Source organism: Nipponia nippon, unplaced genomic scaffold (assembly GCF_047370975.1).
Source record: "Nipponia nippon isolate SJK-2023a ecotype South Korea unplaced genomic scaffold, ASM4737097v1 scaffold_10, whole genome shotgun sequence".
In the NCBI taxonomy this organism is placed as follows: domain Eukaryota; kingdom Metazoa; phylum Chordata; class Aves; order Pelecaniformes; family Threskiornithidae; genus Nipponia; species Nipponia nippon.
This window is the reverse complement of record NW_028262291.1, coordinates 11276347-11296968: the sequence shown is the minus strand read 5'-3', so window position 1 is coordinate 11296968 and position 20622 is coordinate 11276347. Positions and strand designations below refer to the sequence as shown.

Genomic DNA, 20622 nt, shown 5'->3' with positions numbered 1-20622 from the left:
GCTAAACAGTGTCATTTTTATTATACTGTAGACTGTATTTCCTTTCACCCTTTGCTGATAAGGATGTTATCTCTCTATTTCTCTCTCTCCGTGAGTGTCGTAGGTAAACTTGAGAAAAACAGTTTGTTGTTTCCTTGCAGGCTTCAGGCTTTTCAAGCCAAGGGACAAATGCTGGCAAAGAACAGAGTGATGGCAGAGAAGGAATGAACCAGAATAAAGTTAAATCAATGGCAACTCAACTGTTGGCAAAGTTTGAAGAGAATGCTCCAAATACAATTTTTAGGAGGCAGGTAAGTCATAGATGAACATAAAAGTAATCTCTGAAATTAAACTGTAGTCCCTCCCTGTGAATGTGATGCAGATTTCCAAGGGAAAAAATTGATCTGTTATGTGTTTGAAGTGGGTTGTCTTTTTTTTTTTTTTACTTTAAGCAAATTAAAGCTATTCCTCTCAATACTTAGCAAACAAAATATCACTAATATAGATTGACTAATGCGTATTAATATAATGTATTAATATCTATTATATTAATAAGTGTAGTGGAATTGCAATGTCTGGAAATCTCTTGTAAGCTAGCTTGTACAATTTTTTCTTTGTGTGGAAGTCTAAGCTGGCTGCATATGGTATTGCAGAAGGACTTTTTTTTTCCCCTATATTCTATGAATAAAAGACACTACACATCCAGTTGAATCTTTCTTTGTGGAAAATTTTGTGGAAACATCTTTTGCAACATGTGTCCGGCTGCCATTTCCATTCCTAAAGTAGGCATAATGGAATATATTTATACATTCCACCGCATTTTCGTTGTTTGTTGTTAGTGTGACTAGTAGTGTTTTAAAAATAATCCCGTGCTGTCAAGGTAGGGATGATAAAATCACACTATAGCCAATGAGACGGTTTGAGTCAGCTGAGTTCAGATCTGTCACCTAAAAGATGTGAAGGAAGGATAAGCAAGGTGTTGAGGTTCTGTTAAGGGTGGTGGCTTTCTTAATTCTTTGTGCTTGTATCCATTTGTTTATTTACGTATTTAAGTTCTCCAGAAGTGTAGGTTTTGTAGATGTCAAGTGACTTTCTCAGTCTGTGAACGACTGTTGTTTGCACCCTACCTGGCTACTTGTCAATGCCCTGAGATTTCTGCGTGTGATATGTGTACAGTGGTTTGCTTGGCCATGTTGAAGGAAGCCTCAATGCCTTACCTTTTGATCATAACCCCTCTTAAAGAATACTGAATGTGCTTCAATTTTAAGTATATCTTCAATGGTAGAAGGAGTTAATAAAATGGATAGGTGACAAAAATCTGCAAAATGTGTTGTTAAGCTCCATAGTAATGTGTCTTTAAAAGCAGCTTTTATTTCTTTCTGCCTCAAAAGATCTTTGAATCCTATTTACTGTCTTCCTTTTTTTTTTTTCCACTCTGTCTTTCTAATTTTAAAAACGCTTTGCCAGGAGCCAATAGATAGACCAACTCTGCTCTCTTCTGACCCTCCTATTAATCCTCGCTTTGCTAAACCTAAGGATCCAAGTCTTCTTCCACCTCAACCAAAAAGGCAGGTAGGAACTCATATGGGTAACACCTGCCAAGCACACCATTTCTCTTAGTGCTGGGAACTCAATGTTATTGTGTAACTACAGAGTATATAAAACAATATTTGGATGTGATCTGCAGAGTGAACAGATATATTTAGCTGAGAATTGTGAAAACCATATTAAAGTTTAAGGCTATTTTACACCTGCTTGACCAGATGAGAAAACTATTTGAAAGAATTAGTAACTATGTGGAAAAACTCCTAAAAACATAGGTGTTAATTTCTGTGTTATCACATCTAGAATCCAAATTGGATAAATGTAATTACATAGCTGCATTTAATGTGCGAGGAAATTACAGCAGTACCTGAAAATTTGTTTGTGTATGCACTCAATGCTTTGGGCTGTTGTAATGATAAGGCAAAGGGAGTTTTCCACCCTGAGCAACCTGGCAAAAATGTCTAAGATAAAAGCTTTAGCATTGAAAAGCTAATATTGATGCCCAGGTTTTTTTTATTTCTTTAAGTAGAACTTGTGATAAGAATTTCTGCTGAGAGCTCTTTTGCAGCATCATATACATGGGGCAAAATTTTTGAATACATTGTCTAAATTTTTCTCTTAGTACTTCCAATGAAAGCAATCTCATATCAAATAGTATTGACATTCACTTTACATTAGAGTTTTAAATGGAAGTAAATATCCTGTATTGGCATTTCAAGAGTAGTCTGCAGTGAAATGAGATCTGCATTGCATGTGGAAATCTACAGATCAGCTTGATGAAAAATGTGGATTCATAAACCAGTTGAGAATTGTTTTAAAGGAAGGTGTGCTATCCTGAAACATGAGGAGCACACTGCAAGTTGATTTGCATTAGGTTTTTTAATTTTAATTCTGAGAAATTTTGAAAGTTTGTGTATTTATTTGAATTGGACAGATAGGATGAAGTAGAAAACTGACATGAAAAGACCAACTGGAAGCTCATTTTTAAGACTGAATTTGATAAATCCAAACCGGTTCAAATGTTTCATTTACTTCAAAAGCTATTTTATATGAAGATTCAAATTCAGAGACCTATTCTGAACTCCTCAGAAAATGCTTTAAATGTGAAGTACATTATAGCTTGACTTGGGTCAGACTAGATCTAGAATTACGCCAAGAACTACTGTTGATATTCTTACAATTTGATTGTAAGTTTAGTTTCAGACAGATGTGATGCTAAAAAAAAGCCCCAGGACCTTTGCTAAAAACATTAAAAGGAGATGTAGTGTCATGTTCTTCTGTGCTGATGCTATCTGGAGTTATTCATAAAAACTGAGACAAACCTAGAGAAGGATGTCAAGACCTGCATAAGTTACGCAGGACTGATTTGTTTCAGTGCATGGACAGAAGCATCAGAGATGCAGTAGATAGTGTGCGAAGAGTGATGTGAGAAAATTTTACTTCTAGTTACGTGCATGACTCTGCTGCGCTTTCGGAAGCATCCTTAAAAGCTGCATATACTGCATGGTAGTGCAGAAAGCAGATTTTTTTTCACTTCAAGTGTTTCCCAGTTTCAGGTGGTAGCTAGGAGTGAACACGAGGTCAGGGAACCCAAACAGTCTTTAAATGGTTCTGATCATATGGCCAGGAGAGCAAAGACTGTACAAAAAGCAGATACCCAGCCCAGTCTGTCAGAAACCTCTGAAAATCTCTCAACTGCCTGTTCTGCTGCATTTGTACTTTCTGGAGTGCTTGAGCGTCTTCAGCACCTGGAGGAAAAAATGAAACAGGTGACAAGCAATTTCTTTTCCTTTCTGTCTCTTAATTGCATATGTTACTCTGTATACTGTATTTTCCCTGGATATGCTGTCTTTTTCTCTGTTGACTTTAGATTATATTAAGACACTAAAAAGTCTTTCCACAAACTTGCTGTATTCTGATGCTGTATGTGACATTAACTGAAATCTCTCTCTCTCTCTTTTCTTGGTTTTCCTTCCTTGGCTCTTCTTGCAGAAAAGAGCTCAGACCATAGCAAATAGGGAATTCCATAAAAAGAACATTAAAGAGAAAGCAGCACATCTTGCTTCAATGTTTGGATACATGGAGTTTCCAAAGGTGAATATTAGGTTTTGCACCTGAAGAAGTGCTGAGTTAGAAGACATACAAGAATTCATGGGGTGAAAAAATTGCAATGGTTTTGTTTTTAACTTTCCTTTCATCCTGGGTGGATCTGAAAAGTAATGTGGATTCCAGTGCAACTGGTAAAAAGCTTTGTTTAAATATTACTGCATAATTTAATTGTGGTAAAACATAATCTAATTCATAAATCTAGTCAGAGCACTTTAGCATGAGAGAAAAATGTTATAATAAACCATGTCTTGTGCTTAAGTATTCACTGGTAGCTCACAGTTTCTAATGAATTGGTGAGCAGTAGCTCTTCATCAGTGCAATCTGGCATTTCTTATGTTTCGTTATGCTTTCCCCCAGCACTATCTTACCTTTCTGCCCACTGTAAATATTTTTGATAAGAAAACTGGGCACAATAATATCATTTGCCATGAAGGTTTTGCCATGATGGTTTCCATGGCTCCTGACTGTGCAGAAATAAAGAAAAGAGCAGAATTGCAGTTATTACCTTTCTATGTTCTTGATGCATGACTGTAAAATTATTCTCTTAACCTGTGCTAATGTCACTGTCTCTTGCATAACTCTCCTGTTTCTGCTCTACACAGAATAAGCTACCTACTAAAGGCTTATCCCATTCTCAGCCCCCAACTACCTCTTGCCCTCCACCTCGTGATTCAGCTGCTGCCTCTTCTCCATCATCTGTCGGTTCAGCTTCCCCTGTTATTCCTTCTAGACAGGTACTCTATTAACAGATTTTTCCTGTAAAATCCAAACTTGCACTAAAGCTGCTTGAGAAAATGGCTTGGATGGAAGGCGCTGCCAGCAGATCTGTTGTATTTCACATTTGAATCTAACTTTACTTTGTTCACTGTTGTTAATTCTGCGTGTTTGTAACAGGAAAGCCATTGTTAAATATGGTTCAGGTATAAAGGTAAAGAACAGAGCAAATAGTTCCCAAAATTTTTGTTTCAATTCTGAAAATTTTTTATTGCCGCTTATTTTAAACGTTCTGTTGTTTGATAATACCACAGGCATGCCTAGCAGAGAGAGCGCTTCGCATTGTACAGCTAACCGAGTGTTATGGGTTCGGTTAGCTGTTCTTGGGTGGCATTTGTGTTTCTTTTCATAAGAATGTCCATCTGGACTGCAGGGAAGAACCTGCACAATAATGGTTATTTTAACTAGAGGACATGTCTTAGAATTGTATGAGCACTTGTCGATACAGACGGATTTTATTGTTGTTTTGTTTGTTTACTTTAAACTTGCTTCTGCACATTAATTGCTAGAATACAGTTCTTTGTAACAGCAAACTTTACAGAGAGGAAACATGCGTGCTCTGAATGCAAGCATTTAGATAACACTTGAATCAGATATTCAGCTCTTACTACTTATGCTGATGTTACAATGGGCTGTGCTTTTATCTGAGGAAGATAAGATGATGTTGGCTTCTAATTCCCCTTGTTTTAGAAGGATTTTAATTGAGGGAAGTTTGATATTTTTCAGCTTTTCAGGGCAGATAAAGGCCTGGGTTGCCTTTCTTTCACCCACAGATTATGTAGCAGCAGTCTGGGAACACTGCAGTGTTGAATAGGGTTGATGTGGAAATAAAGGTGGACACACTAAGTTTCTAGAAGTATTGAAGGTGGCTGCTGTGACCCAATGCAGGTGCTGCTGGAGCTGGCGGCTCTGCTGCCTGTCACATGAAAGAAGTGCTATTCAGCAAAATTCTCCATTTACTGTAAGGAGGGGCAAAGCATTCTGCCTGCTTTTGTTGTATTTAAATAACAGTAGTGTTATGAAATAAACATGAGTATTGCCCAACTTCAGGTAAGCCATGGCTGAAGGTAATTTCCCATCTGGTGGGCGTTGGGCAGGATCATTTAGTGGAATTGGTCTAGATCTTTTTAGGTTATTTTGCACCATATTGTTGGTGCTGGTTGGAAATTGGGCTCACAGCCTCAGCAGTAACTGAGCAGGTAGATACTGAGCTGACTTGCAGTTTGCAAAGGCGCGTTCCTTGTTTGAGATGGAGCTGTGTTGAAAAGACTCCCTTCCTCTCATTCCCCAGGAAAACATAGGCTACACAGCCCTTCAAGGACGCTGCAAGCCCAGCAGGTGCCTTACTGCAGTTATCCCCTAATTCCCTTAGCTTCAAAATAATTCCTTTGCCTGGATTTACCTCTTACTTTTTATGACCTAGAAAGTATAGCATGTGATGGCTTTTAAGCTAAGTAGTGGTTTCCAAAATATTGAGGTTTGTTGCTCATTTGATATGGAGAACTATTGTGGCAGTGCAAAGAGAATTAAAAAAAAAACAAAAAATAAAAAAAAACCAAAACCAATGTGAACAGCCCTTTAGAATATGAGAACTAGGTTCTTAATCATATGGAAACTCTGTCAGTGATAATTTTACTGGGATTTTAAATTATTTTTTCTTTGAGAACATTTGGCCTGAGCAATCATTTTTGGATGTTTTAATTCAGTTGCATTTTGTTTAAAGCGCACTCACAGCCTTTTATTAGTTTGCTATTGTATTTAAATGGTGTAGCAATAGTTTGTTGTGACTTGATTTCATGCAGGCTGAGTTTACTTTAATTGAAAATGCTGTCTCCAGAGGTAATGGCAGAATGCAACACAGCTGAGGCAAGAAAATCTTGTTCTGTCACCAGTACAGTAAATATACCTTTATCTCATTTGGTAAATATTTGGCTGGTTAGGTAGGACTACATGTATTCTTTGGCAGATCTACATGCATTAATATCTTGATGCCTAGCATACTGCTCCATAGGGTTGTACAGGCTCAGGTTCTCTTGTACACTGCATGCATTACATATGTCTAAATATGGTGTATTTGGCATGGCATATTTGAGAATTTTTAAATAGGAGGTCTGATAATGAACAGGCAAACTTTTACTTTCCTCCACTTTGAGGCAGATGCAGTATTAGAAAGCTGATCCAAATGAACCCCAAGTGATGATGGATTACTGCAGATATTTCAATGGGAAAGGTAGTAAGTAGATTTAAAAAAAAAGGGGGGGGGAGGGGGTTGCAGGCAAAAAACCCCCTTGAGTGCACTTACTTCGCACAAGTAAAGTGGATCCTGCCCAGGACCGTTACTGTTCTTCGTACTATTCATGTGCTGTGAGGTCGATTCAGGCCTGTGATACCCCTGTTATTTTACCTCTCTTTGGCAGCTTAAGGTCTGTTCCTCTTCAAGTTACAGAGGCCATGTTTTGGCTTACCTCTTGTTACTTCTCAAGCAAAATTTTTCCAAGAAGCAGATTTCTTACTGCTGTTTTTACTGTAAGAGTATTAAATCTTCAGGGAATACCTGCTGCGGCCTTGATTTCATAACAAGCAATCTGTCCATGCCCTTCCATGGTTAAATTGTTGTCCCCGTGTTTTATCTTTTAAGATTGCACACTTTTCAGAACATGAAAATTTTATCATACTCTATAAAACACTGGCTAAATGTGCAGCACTATATAAATAAAATTTGATAATATTTCAGGTGCACAGTGTGCATTTTCAAGTAGGGTGCATGATAATTTAACAATATGTTTGGACTGCTCTGCTGTGAATATGTACCGGTAATTGCCTGTGTGTGTGTTATCTTGAGGGTGGGGTTATACGACTCGGGATTTGTATTTCTGGTCTCTGTTCTGAGAGATATCACTAGCTAAGTCTAGACTTAAGTATGAAAAAGGGTTTCAGGATTGGTAAGCCAGCAGAAGGAGCTTCCTCATGTCGCTCTCAGTATTTCTGCTTTTTCCTAGCAGAAGAATGGAAGATAATAGAAGTCTTTTGAGTTTTTTAAGACTTCATGAGATATGACTTATAAATATCAGCACCCTCCCATCCTTTAAATAGTTAGTACTGTCATTTTTATTTCAAGTGAGTACTGACATTGTTATCAGACATGACAGTCCTTTACATCTGTTGACTTTTCATTGGAACAGTATTAGTTATGGTGGCATAATTATTGAAAACGGTGGGTAAGAAATCATACTGTCTTATTACAGAAACCTGTTATTAAGCCTCAGTTCTGAAAGGAGCACTTGAAAGGAAGGCTATGGAAGCATATTGTTTCTTTTAAAGACATACAGTTATTACAACTTATTAAGAATTAACTTCTATATGACACTATATGAAAGTTGCCAGTAATAATCAAAACTACCTTCTAGCTTTAATCAGCTGTCAAAATTCACATAGGTAGAATTATGAATTTACAAATATTATATTACAGGCTGCGCTTTGGTTATTCCTGTTTTCTGTTTAAAGTTGGATTGACCTTCAGAAAATTGTGTTCATCTGAGCTTTGCATGAGTGAATCCACACAATACGTCGTCATAAGAACTATGAAGGTGTTGCAATCAGTAGGCTTTGCTGCCTGCAGAGTTTGGACCAAGTACTTGCCTTCTGTGATGTGACTCTAATTACCAGCAGTAAGCAGGGCTTGAGTGTTTCCTACACACAGTAACTTATTACTCAAATGTTGTTTATCTCAGAGGTAAAATATATGTAGCAGGTGGTATCAAAAATAAATAAATCGCCCTCAAAGCAAAATAAGACCGGGAAAATCATTAAGGATATGAAACAACAGAGGGGAAGCATTGTATGCTTTTGGAGGCAGAGAGCCTTTTTCCTTTGTTTTAAGAAAATACTACTGAGGCTTTCTTGATGGTTGGCTGTGCTATTATTTATAATAGCACAGGGAAAGACAGAAGGCAGCTTTCTCCTCCCACATTAATAACCACCCTGATCAACCTGCTGAAAAGCTTTGGCATCATGTCATTCACATGTCAATAGTCTTAGTAAATCACAGACTCTTGGGGGATTTTTAAGTGTTTTCCTGATTGTTTCCTGAAATTTACCATGTAAGGTAACTCTTTAAGATTCCTTTCCAATAAAGGATTTAAAGCTACTGGTATAAATCTGCCTGAATTGTGAGCAGTAGCCTGTTACATATTGATAGTGGCCCCAGCACTACAAAATTGCATATGTGTGTGGGACTTCACGTACACCAGTAGCCTCAAGGGTAGTAAGTGCATGAGCAAAATATAAAACCTATTATGTGTATGCTGAGTTCTTAGCGTACCTGGGCAGCATCAAGCAGGCAGACATGTGTGTGCTGTTGACAAAAGCGAAGGTGTGCAAGAGTTGACAGGTTCTCTAAAAGAATGTGTGTAGATTTGGGGTCAGACCCTCTCTCCTCCAACTGGAGTTTATTGCCCTTACACGATTAAATGGGTGAGGATGTTATTGAAGTCCTTGTCCATAAGCAGGGTGAGGTTTAGAGAAGACACAGGGGATCACTCGACAGTTGTGTTGCTGTCGTATGAGGGGAGAAGTCACGAGCCTTGCAGGGCAGCGCTGCTCTTGCACACCCTGTCCCTCCCATTCTCTGCAGGTTTCTGCTGGTGGCAGGTGCTCATGGGCTGCCCTGGTGGATTCGCGTCCTGCCCTGATGCTTCTATTTTGTGACTGAATGGCATTTGAAAGGTGCAGTACCAAGGCTGTAGCAAATTGATCTCTTGTCTACCTGCACATCCAATTCAGTAAGGACAATCAGTAGAGATCTTCCCCCAGTAACATGTCCTTATTAAAGAGTTTCTCTAAAATGAGATCTAGTCAGTCCTCAAGTCCACTTGCTTCCTGCCCTCCCCGCTGGACAGTAGCAACAATGTTTGCATTGGTGGTTGTTGATGAGGAGAGGAGAGCAACCAGCCATCTTTTGGTCACTAGGTTAAATTGAAATCCCATTTGCTTTTACATGGAATGTGAATTCACACTCATTACAAGAACACTTCCTTTTAATAACATTTTTGGAAGTATGTATAAACATGCAGTTCTCTTGTTTTGACTGCTTTCATGTTGACACGGATTGCTCCGATGGGTGGAGAACAGAAATCAACCAACCTGATGAATGGCAAGGTGTAGTTCAGGCTCAAGGATGCTGTTCCTGAAATTCAACTACCTCACTTTAAGCATAGCCTTATTGTTTAACTGATTGCTCCAGCGTTTAACCAGTTCAAGGTAGACTTGCTGCTTCAACTGACTTTGAATGCTTTCTTTTACCTAGGAGCTCATGGGTATTAAGTTGTATGTGGCCTAAAAGTTGCTCAGCATATTCAGAGGTGCTGAATTCAGGGAGGAAAATTTTGTCTTCCATGATCTTAAACAATACAAAGGAATGTAGTTTTCCTGTAGTAGCAAGTAATCTCACTTCTAGTATTGGTTTATAATTTAATGTACCACTTAGCAGAGCATTGCGGTATGTAATTAACAGTTTACTTTGCTGTTGTTGCCCCACAAGTTGTACAGATACTGAATAATATTTAAAAGTCTTTTTATATTAAACAAAACCAAGCAGTACAGAAATTTGTCCCTTGAATGGCCTTTATCTTATTAATACATATTTTGTATCTGCCTGGATATAAAGTTAATTATGGGATAACTCTCAAAAGATACGGGGAGCTGTAAGGGACTGGACATGTTCCCAAGTTCCTGAACTTGAACTTTTTTAATAGCAAGAATATTTTTAACCATCATAATTTTTGAAAACACACCCACAATGCGTTGTAGTTGATTTTAAGCTTGATAGAAAATGCTTTAGAATTATTTTAAAGTATCATGAATACCATTGCATTTATGTCTTTCTCCTTTCTTCGTGGTAACTTTCTGATATTTTAAAACGTTTCCGTTAGCAAGACTTAGAGTGGTGGCAGTACAAAAGTCATTTCACTGAGAAGTGAGAGACTTAAAATTTGGACTCTGTGGGAGGCAAATGGAGTGTAAGACAGGAGATCATGGATCCTCTAGGATCCTTCTGGCTTCAGAAGCAGAGTATCAGATCCCTGGCCATACCAGGACGGCCCTTGCTGCCTTTGCAGAGAGGTTGTGGTGTCTTATATTGGCTATAAAACTAAAATCAAAATTGCTACAGGAAATTTGGTTTAGGGCAGAAAATATTTCTGTAAATCTATGAAGTCTTCACAGTCTTTTTTCCAGGAACAGAGAACTGGAGTACCTACCTACCTGCCTGCCACTCACACACGTGTGCGCGTGCATGCACACACACCTTTCTTCTTTTCCAGTCCCCAGGCATATGTTTTCGCAAGGAAGCCTGGACTATGTAGTCAGTGGTCTGACTACGGTGCGTTTGGAGCCACAGCCTAAGGAACTACAGTGTCCTTGCAGGCCTGTCTATTTGATAAATTTGGTTAGAAACAGCCTAACATTCATGACTGCAGTAGTGTGATGAAGGAGATAAAGGAGATGTCTTCCTTTCGTGAGCGTAGTTTCTCCAGTTTTCCCTGGCATTAAGATGAGTCACTGGGGAGAGGGAGAACGGTTGCTCTGTGAGCATCAACAAAACATTTCTCTGTGGGACTTCTAGTACATTTTCATAGAATGTTTCCTGAAATGCCACGGTTTGTGGTCCTTCAGTTTAGTCCCCACCCCTGTTCCGAAATATAACAACAAAGTCCCAAGAAGTCAAAGTGAACCATAAGGGTTTTCTTAATCTGTCAGAATGGTCCAACCCTGGTAGCCAGGCAGTAGTTCCCAGCTCAGCTTTTTGCAGACATGGCAGAAGGCCTTGTGCTGTGGGAGCAACATTTGTTCCCAGCAGCTATTTCTCCATCATCCGCAGGGAGAAACATGTGGGCTGCATGGAAGCCTTCTGTGGCCACCAGCTGGACCACGCTGATCACGCATGAACATGCTTGTGCTCTGCTAGACTTTGCCTCTGCTCTTTCTCCCAGCTTCTCTTTATCATTGTTTGCATGTTTTCAAATAATTCTTGCCCTTTTCTCATTAAATTCTTTTTCAAGAATAACTAAAGCCCTTCCCTTCTGTTCTTCATCTTCTCCCCTTTTCTGGTTAGATGACTGTAGGAAAGGTCTCGCGTGCAATTGGAGCTGTGGCTGAAGTTCTTGTCAATCTGTATGTGAATGATCATAGACCCAAGCCACAGCTTTCCCCCCTTGAACTGGTAAGACTAAACCCACAAAGAAACAATAACTCAAAAGAGTGGTGTTTCCAGAATGTCATCCTGATGTATGACCCTGATTGTGGAGCACTTTAAGCATTATGAAGGGTCTTAGTCTAACACTTATTAAGGAATCAAGTGCATATTGGCAAAATATGCTGATGTGTGGATGTGCTGGAAATGTTGCTCACCATGTCTTCTATTTATATTTTTATTACTTGTCCATATGAATTAAAACTTCAGGAGGCTTTTATTAAATGTAATTACTGGTACAATTAGTAACAGAAGGCAATTATTAATCAGGGTGGCTTCTAAAGAAAGTTTTGTACAGTACGTGTTTATGAAGTTATTTTTAACACACAAATGCTGAATCACCGTGCCTCATTTTGAAGAGAGTTGTTTTTAAACTCTGACACTGTTCTGTGTTGAATCCAGAAGCGGTCTTTGGACAGAGCTACAGGTTCTTGCCCCATTCCTCATTCTCCATCTCCTGCCTCCACTGCTCAGAGCTGTCAGGTATTGGGAAGTGAAGTAAGGTGTTGTGTTGTGGTGATGACACTTATTAGCCAGCACTAAACTCTGATTGCTTCCACTTCATTGTAACTATCTGACTGTCCTACTAACATTGCATTTTTAGAAATGTATTTGTATGGTTTTCCATTTGCATCGTTGTTCATTCGAAAAGTTTCATGTTGTTCACACTCTGAAATGATCCATCACAGCAAAATGGATTGCTAATGGCAGATTTGGAATAGGATTCTCAACTTTTAAGCACAAGAGTGGAACTTGTGACAATGACGATTGTGACTTGCGCTTAACATTAAAAAAATTGTTCCAAGGCCGCCTTTTGCTAGCAAATTAAAGATGAGTTGTGTGGACTGTGTGCTGCTGTCTGTATGTGCCTGGACTCTCCAAGCCTGTGCCTTCTCTGTCCCATGCGTGGTACCCCTCACGTGGCAGCAGGGGGAGGCAGGGGAAGAGGGCAGATGTTGGCAGCTGTGGCAGAGATGGGATGCTCCTCTGTACCAACCTATAACTAAGCAGAATGCAATAATGCAAAGTAACATCCTTGTATCTGCCTCTAATAAGAAAAGGGAAGCCCAGTAGCATCTAATCCATTTATAATTTATTTTTCTGTACCTTTTGCATGTATATACAGAGAGGATGAGATTTGCAGCAATTAAAGAATGTTAATTGCCAGCCCAAATTCAACAAAAACTTTCAAAATAGTGTCAAGTTTTCAATATGGATCATATTTTAAAGTCCAATGAGTTAAAAATATTCTGAATGTCCGCGGTAGGAATGATATTGATTTTTAAAACAAACCAAGCCCCAGTTTGGGCTGTAGTCTCAGGACGAACATGGCCGAGAGGGGAAGCATGTCTGCAGCTGATGTGAATGCTAGTTCAGACACCAGCATCGAAGACTGTCAGTTTTTTGTCGTGGATCTTGAAGCACAAGCCTACATTTTTCTCCGGAGTGTGTAAGAACTGAGACTTCAGGGTGTCTGTTTTCTTAGCTCCAAATGAGTGTCTGTTGTTCGAGGCTGGCAAGGTCTGCCTTTGCCCTCTTTTGAGAAACACCGATGCTCACAGCTGTGAGACGCGAGTGCCTGAGCCAACGCGGTGCAGGGTGGTGAACGAGCATTTGGGGCTGATGCTGCTCTTGTACCTGAGTAAACACAAAATGTCGGTGAACTCCCAGAGGGAAACTGGATGTAAGTCCAGCTGAAAACTCACCCCTTGAATTCCTTGTGATGTACGATTTATGAATTGCTGCATAAACCTACAGAACTGCAGCAAATGAGTAATAAAAAAGCTGACTGATGCTCATTTTAATTGCATGTGGAGGGTGCTGTGTAAAACTTTAAGCAGCTAAAAGCAGCTGCACACTTAATAAGAATTTATATCTGGGTGTAGTGCAATGGCTTTATGTGTGTTTCTGTTTCTATCTTTTAACAGGGATCTCTGCGAAAAGAATTTCCTCAGTCTGTTGGGGGGAGTGACATTTGTTATTTCTGCAAAAAACGGGTATATGTTATGGAGCGGCTGAGTGCAGAAGGCCACTTCTTTCATAGGGAGTGCTTCAAGTGTGAAATATGTTCTACAACACTCCGTTTAGGAATTTATGCCTTTGATGTTGAAGAAGGTAATATAGGAGCTATTTAAGAATATTTTAAGATGTCTGAATATTGATGCTTTTAATGGAACTAGGGAAAAAGACCTGGCCGAGTAGCTCGGTCAGGAGGAAATCTGCCAAGTATGTTGTTTGCGTCCATGCTGATCTTTGAGTCCTTGTACTTGCAGTTCTAGTCTTTCAAAAGAATCCAGTTATGAAAGGCCTGAAGAAATCCTCAGTAGAAAATAAATTGAGTGACCAAAATGCAATTTGTCCAATCACAGCTGAAAGCAGGGGGGGGAAAAAGGTGATTTTTCTCTAACAATACAGAATTAGTCTCCTCTCTCATATATAACTGGCCATTAAATAACATGATCTATAAGGATAAGCCATGATAGTGGCAGATTTACACGGATGGGGGGGAATATAGATTATTTCTTTCAAGATGTTATGGCTCAGGAGTTGAAATCGGTAGTACTGGCCAAGCAGCAGTGTAATTTATTCCAGTCTGCTGTAGAATGGGAGGTTCAAATCTTGGGCGCTCAATCCCACCTGCAGCCTGGGGTTTGGAGATGGGGAATTTATTTTTTGGGTTTTTTTGTTTGTTTGTTTTTGGTTTTTTAGTTTAGAGGGAAATTATTAAACAGAATTTAAATTCCCTTGCTACTTCCAAATGATTTGAGATCAGAGTATTAACCTGATCTCTTTGTACAAAAGGATTAAAGACTCAAGGCCAAAGGTGGTTCTTTTGCAGTCCAGAGAATCTTTTGCAAAGACCTTTTTTGAACTGATTATTTGACTTTTTGCTGCTTCATGTCTTGTGTTAGTTTGTGACTTGGTATTTATAGAATCTTGTTTTTCTTCTGTTTATTAATCTTAAACCTGTGGGGTAGATAAATGACCTTGCCTTATTTAACAAATGTGCAAATCTGTATACTGTAAAAAAACCCGTTCAGAGCTGTGAACTATTCAGAGTTGATGGCAAATTTCCCATTCCTTTTGCTGCCCAACCATTAATTATGCTGATTTCATCTTTTTATAGATGCAACAGTGGGGTTTCAGTCCATAGACATATAGATAAAATATTATATAATTTATTTTTTCTCTTGTAGGTAAATTTTACTGTAAACCTCATTTTACGCACTGCAAAATCAGTACTAAACACAGAAAGAGAAGAGCAACATTACAGATCCAGGGAAAGGTACGTATTGGTTATATTACTAATGCAGGAAATGTTGAGGCAGCTTTATCTGGAGCAGAGTGCAGTGTGTGTGTCTGTGTAAGATGTTTTCTACCTGATGTCCCGAAGTAGTAAAATCAATATTAAAATATAACCTCCTGGTTCTGTGAATTTGGCATATTTATAGTCTGGTTCTCAATGGAAATTAGCTTTTCCTATACAAAGTAAAGTTGAACTTAAAAGCAATTGGAAATGTCAATATATATATAAAAACTTGAAAAGAATAACAGAAACTGGACTTTCCATTTTAGAAGTGTATTTAACATCTTTTAATGCTTTATATAAGGAGGCAACAGAAGCATGGAAGAAAGAGGAACCCAAACCCACAGAGACCACCACAGAAAGCACTTTGTCTACTGCTAGCAGTCCAGAGGACAGGTCCCCAGGTATCCTGACTTCCTTCTTTAGGGGCACGCTAAGCTGGCCCCTTCGGGTGACAAGGGATCTGCTTGACATTCCCAGACGCCTGTCTAACTGGATGCATGGTTTTCTGCACGCTACCAATCTTCATTTCAGGGACAATGCATATAACTATACCTACTTGTACGAACTCTTGAGCCTTGGTGTGCCATTCCTCTGTGCTCTTCTAGAGGTACTTACTCATATGTACCGGGAAGCAGAGCTATCACTTGAAAATGTGCTTGAATGGGTGAAAAAATTCTGTAGGGTTTAAATTCTTCTACGTGTCTTGCTCAGTTGTGCCTTTCAGATTTTCAAAATTAACAGCCTCACTATTTTCTTGAGGGTTTTTTTTGGTTGGTTGGTTGGTTTTTTTTACTTTTCATGCAATTTAATGTGTGACTTAAATGAACGGTGGGTTCCTTCTGATATAAATGAGGTGCAATCAAAATTTTCAATATAAGTGTACTGTATGTTAAAGCATGAAGGGCAGTGTCCAGACACATTTCCAGAACACGGAGATGGATGAAGGATATTTTGTAGATTTCCCCCCCCCTCCCATTTTATCCTGTGATCAGACCATTGAGGGGGTGGTACATTTTAAAACCATTCTTCTCCCTGTTGTGTGTGCCCCCCCCCCCCTTTTTTTTTTTTGTTAGACCAAGAAAGAATGCATTCTTTCAGATGTTTGGGGAGTATTTATGACAAATGACTGGGTCTTGAAACCTGAATATGGCACATACCTTTTCTTTTTTTTTTTTTTTTTTTTTTCTTGCTTTCATCTTTGCTCTGGGTTATGAGGTTTATAACTTGCATGTTAAAAAAAAAAAAAGGAAAAAAAAAAAAGAAAATCAATCATGGACTTAATTCACATTGCTCCTAGTCATGCCTTTTACGTTTCTTACATGTGATAGATACCCTTTGTTGATAGCGGGTATAGTCTGTGCTACTAATTTATTTAAAGTTTTGAAATAAATTTGAAGAGCAAATCTTAGTTGAGTGAAGGCTTGATTGAAACTGTAAGTCAAAGGAACTGGTAGTGTAATTAGACCTGACTTATTTCTCAAGTAAAGGCTTCCTCATTAAGTGGCTGATTCAAGGAATATCAATTTATGGAGCAGTCATCTGTAACTGAAATCACTGCTGTTGAGCCTCTGGGTAGGCACTGCTCCTATTGCCTTTTGGAATTATTTAAAAATACAAGTTTAGAACAAACAACAAAAACCTACAAGCGTATTCTAAGGAGCTTACTTCTTAGTTGGGTATTTCGTTAATTTCAATGTATAAAGCTGATGGCAGAAAGGTGAAATTCTATAATCTGGAGCAGCTATTAAGTAAATTTCTTTCAGATGTCTCTCAACAAGGTCTACCTTAATCAGAAGGTATCAGGATAGGTTAAATAAGCTATTTAACAGCAAGGAGACACCAACATCCCAAATTCTGATTTACTTTCAGCCTAGTTAGCCAGTGAGGTAAGCATGCTCCCTGCCTCTAAAGTACTTAAATGTTTAAATTCAGAAGTTAACCAGGAAACAGGTAAATACATAAGCATGGTAATATATATAGCCTAAAATTAAAAGCATCTGTAGCATTTATTTCTAGCCCAAAGAACGTGGCTTAAATAATAGGAAATAATGTCGCATTCAGTTAGTACCAAAGTTGAGGGTCACCTTCCAGAGGTCTTAAATGACTGCGCTGCTAATGGGCTGGCAGTTTTTTGATTTTTTTTTTTTTTTTAAACATAATGTGGGAAAAGATGATTTGAATTGTTTTGTTTCTTAGGTATTAAAAGTAAATGTGTCTTCTGTTTAAAATAAATGACAAACTGGATTTTTCTTCTAGATAGTTTGACTTTCTTTAAACTACAATGCTTTTCACATTTTAGAGTGGCTTATGTAATTTGGGAAAAAATTGTTAAGTATATGCACACAACTTGAAAAAGTGCTTGAAGAAAATGGTTTAGATATAAGGTAGCATTCGTTTGAAATAAATTGCCATTAATACTCAAACATGTATTCAGCAAAACTTTGCTAGAATACTGACTGGACACAGCAACAATTATAGTAACATGGTGGGCATCTGTATATATGTAAAGGAATGTATCTGTACCTCTTTTATAGCATTTAAAAAAAACCTACTTTGGAACACTGTATACTTTTTAATTATTTGCTAATGACAGTAATTGTTTCACCCTAAAAAGGAAAAAATCTGCAGTGCGATTTACCTGCAACACAGCAAACTGCTAAGTGGTAAAGTTTTAAAATTTGGCTTGCCATCAGTTTTTATTTCAGTTTGTCAGCACCACAGTCTTCAGGAACATTTTTTCCTGAAATTTTCCCCTGCTGTTTACTACAGGAAATTTTCTGCTTTCAGCAGTGTCCATAATGGTAAACTTACAGAAAATGGTGATATAGTAAGAAATTTGGAAATCTCTGTCCAATGAATTTAAAGCAAATGAATCTTACTAGTAGAAAGTTTAAAAATAAAATAATAAAATTAAAAAGATAGTATTGGCTTTATATATATTTATATAATAGGGAATAAAATCCCTACGTTCTCACACCACCATTTGGGAACTTGCATAATGAAAACATTTTTCTGAGGAATCTTAATTACACTGCATATTCCACCGCGAGTTTGCAGGTACTTCTGTTGGAAAGGTTTTTTATTGGTATCAATCTAATTGGTAGATTTTTTTTTTTTTAATCTCTTCATCTTAATATTCTGCTAGTAAGATTCATACCTATTTGTCCTCATTCATGAGATAATGAAAAAAGGCAGTTTCATTTTGGCCAATTCTTCTTTGTGCATACGTAATCTTTCTGATGCTTTCCTATATAACCAAGTTTAAGTTCTGTATTCTTTTTCCTGCTGTCTTCTGTGTCAATCTCCCTTGTTGCTTTTAGTCCAACTCATCATTCCGGTGCTGCACCCGCTCACTGGCTGAAGCCTTTCTGCTCTCAGGTGATTTTTTCTGCTTGCCAGTTCCAAAATTGTGTGACTAACACTGTTGTTTGACAGCATTTCATTTTGCGTTTTGTTTTTTTTTAAGACTTTTGGAGCAAACTGTGTGTGTCTGGTATATTAATGGATGTGAGCTTTGGCATGATCATTTAACCTGTTGCTGAGTTTGTGGTTCTAGAAAAGGTAACATCTGCGCTCTCTGTAGAGAATGTTTTTCTCTCTGTGTCTGTGCATGTACACTTCCTTGTGCCTTTAAGGTAAGTTAGCCAAGTATATTGTTTCTTGAAAGAACTAGTTAAAGCCTTATTTCTTTCAAAGTATTGGAGGAAAGATTTAAGATAAGGTCAGGACAAGATTAGCTAGCTGATTCTCCTGGTTAGCATGAACATCTATTTCCATTGAGCTCAACTATGCAATGAGCAAATTTCCAATGAGCTCAAATATGCAATGAGCAAGTAACGTTTGAGCACTGTGGCACTTTGTAAGCACTTCTTTGCTTTCATACTGGAAAAGTGCGATATAAAAGGATTCTGCTGAAAAAGTGATGCAAATTCCAGTCTTCCACCCCAAGTAACATAGTAGGCAGGTCTAACAGCAATAGATGTGCATGCTATTTTTAGTCTGTAATATCAAAAGGCCAAGTTTATATAACCAGAGTGTTTTGGTTTGAATTGTTTTGTTAACTAATTAACTAGGCCCTATTTGCCACTCTGATGAATGGATTTGTCTTGCTGCATGAGACATTGCCACTACTCTCCATGACAAATTTGTGCGATTATTTTGTATGTATTTTTTATATAAGTGCCAGTATGTGTAATCACGTGTTGATAATCTGGAAGGGGAAATGAATCCAAAGAAGAACCAAGGGCTCAGTCTGACAAGCAAGTGTGCTAAGGTTTTGGTTGATATGGCCATGACCAATCCTTCCCTGCTGAGGATCCCTTTCAAAGGGAAGGGCCTTCGGGAATTGATCTAAACAGCAGTTTTCAGGAGGGGCAAAACATCCTCTGCCACTTGCCCCATTTCACACACCTCAGCCAGGAAGGCAGAAAGGCTGCAGGGTCAGAGCCCCACACCTTATCTTGCTGACCTGTATGTTTGCATGACTAAAGCAATAGTATTTATTTGTGTGGGTATCCTAAAATGTCTTGATGGGCTTTGAAAATCCCCGTGCTGTGCCCACACAGAAACCTCTCTATTTTAAGCGTCACTTCCTGCACAAATGGTTAGGACATGACTTCCTATCTGTTTCAGGGCTACGGTGTTTTGTTACAAAGCTCAGCATGCTTTGAGATGAAGGTCATGACGTAAAGGTCTGCCATTTCAAACCACTTCCCATTGCTGTGTTTTTTATCCTCTGTTGCAGAGTCTTCTTAGCTCTTCCTAGCCAGTGAGGATTCTGTCCTTTCTCCTCCTAAATCTTCTGTCTTCATTTTACTTTATAATCTTAACTGAATATTTTTATTAAATAGGTTTTTAACACTGTATTTAAATTTTCACATGGAAATTCTGTATTTTGCACACAGTGAAAATTGTTTTAGCTTTATTTATGATATCTGCTGTAAACAAAAATAAATGTAGTTCTTTATAAGTCTCCTTGTTTCATCTTTTCCTTTTAAAAATATTTCCTGAGGACAGAGGCTTAATAGTGACTTCACACTCATTTCACAAATTCCTCTTCTGGTGGATGTTGTTGTGTTATCCTTGTTGTGGCCTGACCCAAAGGCCAGAGAGTTTCACTGTGGTGGTATAATCGCATGTGTGTCCCTTTTGAAAGGGATATACGTCGGGGTCCTTGACAAGTTATCCCATCTGCTGCAGATCAGGAGGTGCCTGGTGCTGGGATTTCTCTTTCCTTGGAATGCTAAGTTGGTGTTGGTGAGCGTGGGGGTTGCTTGTATTGCATACACAAATGACACTTGTCTTTTTCTCTTTGACTTTTGTTACCTTTCCTTATGTTTTTATTTTACATATTAACAAATGTCATGCTAAGTTACATGTGTTTGGGATCTTATGTACAGGAAAAGCAGGTAATAACTGTGGGTAAAGCTGTACCTTTGCTACTGGCTCTGGAGTGCTATTTGCAAGCTCCCTGTATCTTCTGGACCCCTGGAAGCTGCAGCTAGTGGTGACCTATTATCTGTTAACAGTAGCCTTGTTTTATTTATTTATTTGCTTATTTATTTTGCCTTCCTTTGCTCTGTCATGGATTTTTTTAAAATTTTCATTTTTGTTTTTAAAGCCGGTGTTGTGGTTCTTTTTAAACTGCAGGTTGTCC

The 20622-nt window shown here is 38.4% G+C and overlaps 1 protein-coding gene across 2 annotated transcripts in view; it reads left to right on the top strand.

The window, feature by feature from the left end:
• MICAL2 (microtubule associated monooxygenase, calponin and LIM domain containing 2) overlaps window positions 1-20622 on the top strand; it is a 133541-nt gene that overhangs the window by 62673 nt on the left and 50246 nt on the right. The window contains exons 16-25 of one of the 2 annotated variants that reach the window (XM_087744681.1): window positions 141-290; window positions 1447-1551; window positions 3081-3293; window positions 3517-3618; window positions 4236-4367; window positions 11519-11626; window positions 12059-12139; window positions 13585-13771; window positions 14854-14942; window positions 15268-15367. In XM_087744681.1, the coding sequence (XP_087600807.1) occupies window positions 141-290; window positions 1447-1551; window positions 3081-3293; window positions 3517-3618; window positions 4236-4367; window positions 11519-11626; window positions 12059-12139; window positions 13585-13771; window positions 14854-14942; window positions 15268-15367 (1267 nt within the window). The remainder of the gene's footprint in view (window positions 1-140; window positions 291-1446; window positions 1552-3080; window positions 3294-3516; window positions 3619-4235; window positions 4368-11518; window positions 11627-12058; window positions 12140-13584; window positions 13772-14853; window positions 14943-15267; window positions 15368-20622) is intronic. The other variant, XM_087744689.1, reaches the window with a different exon arrangement.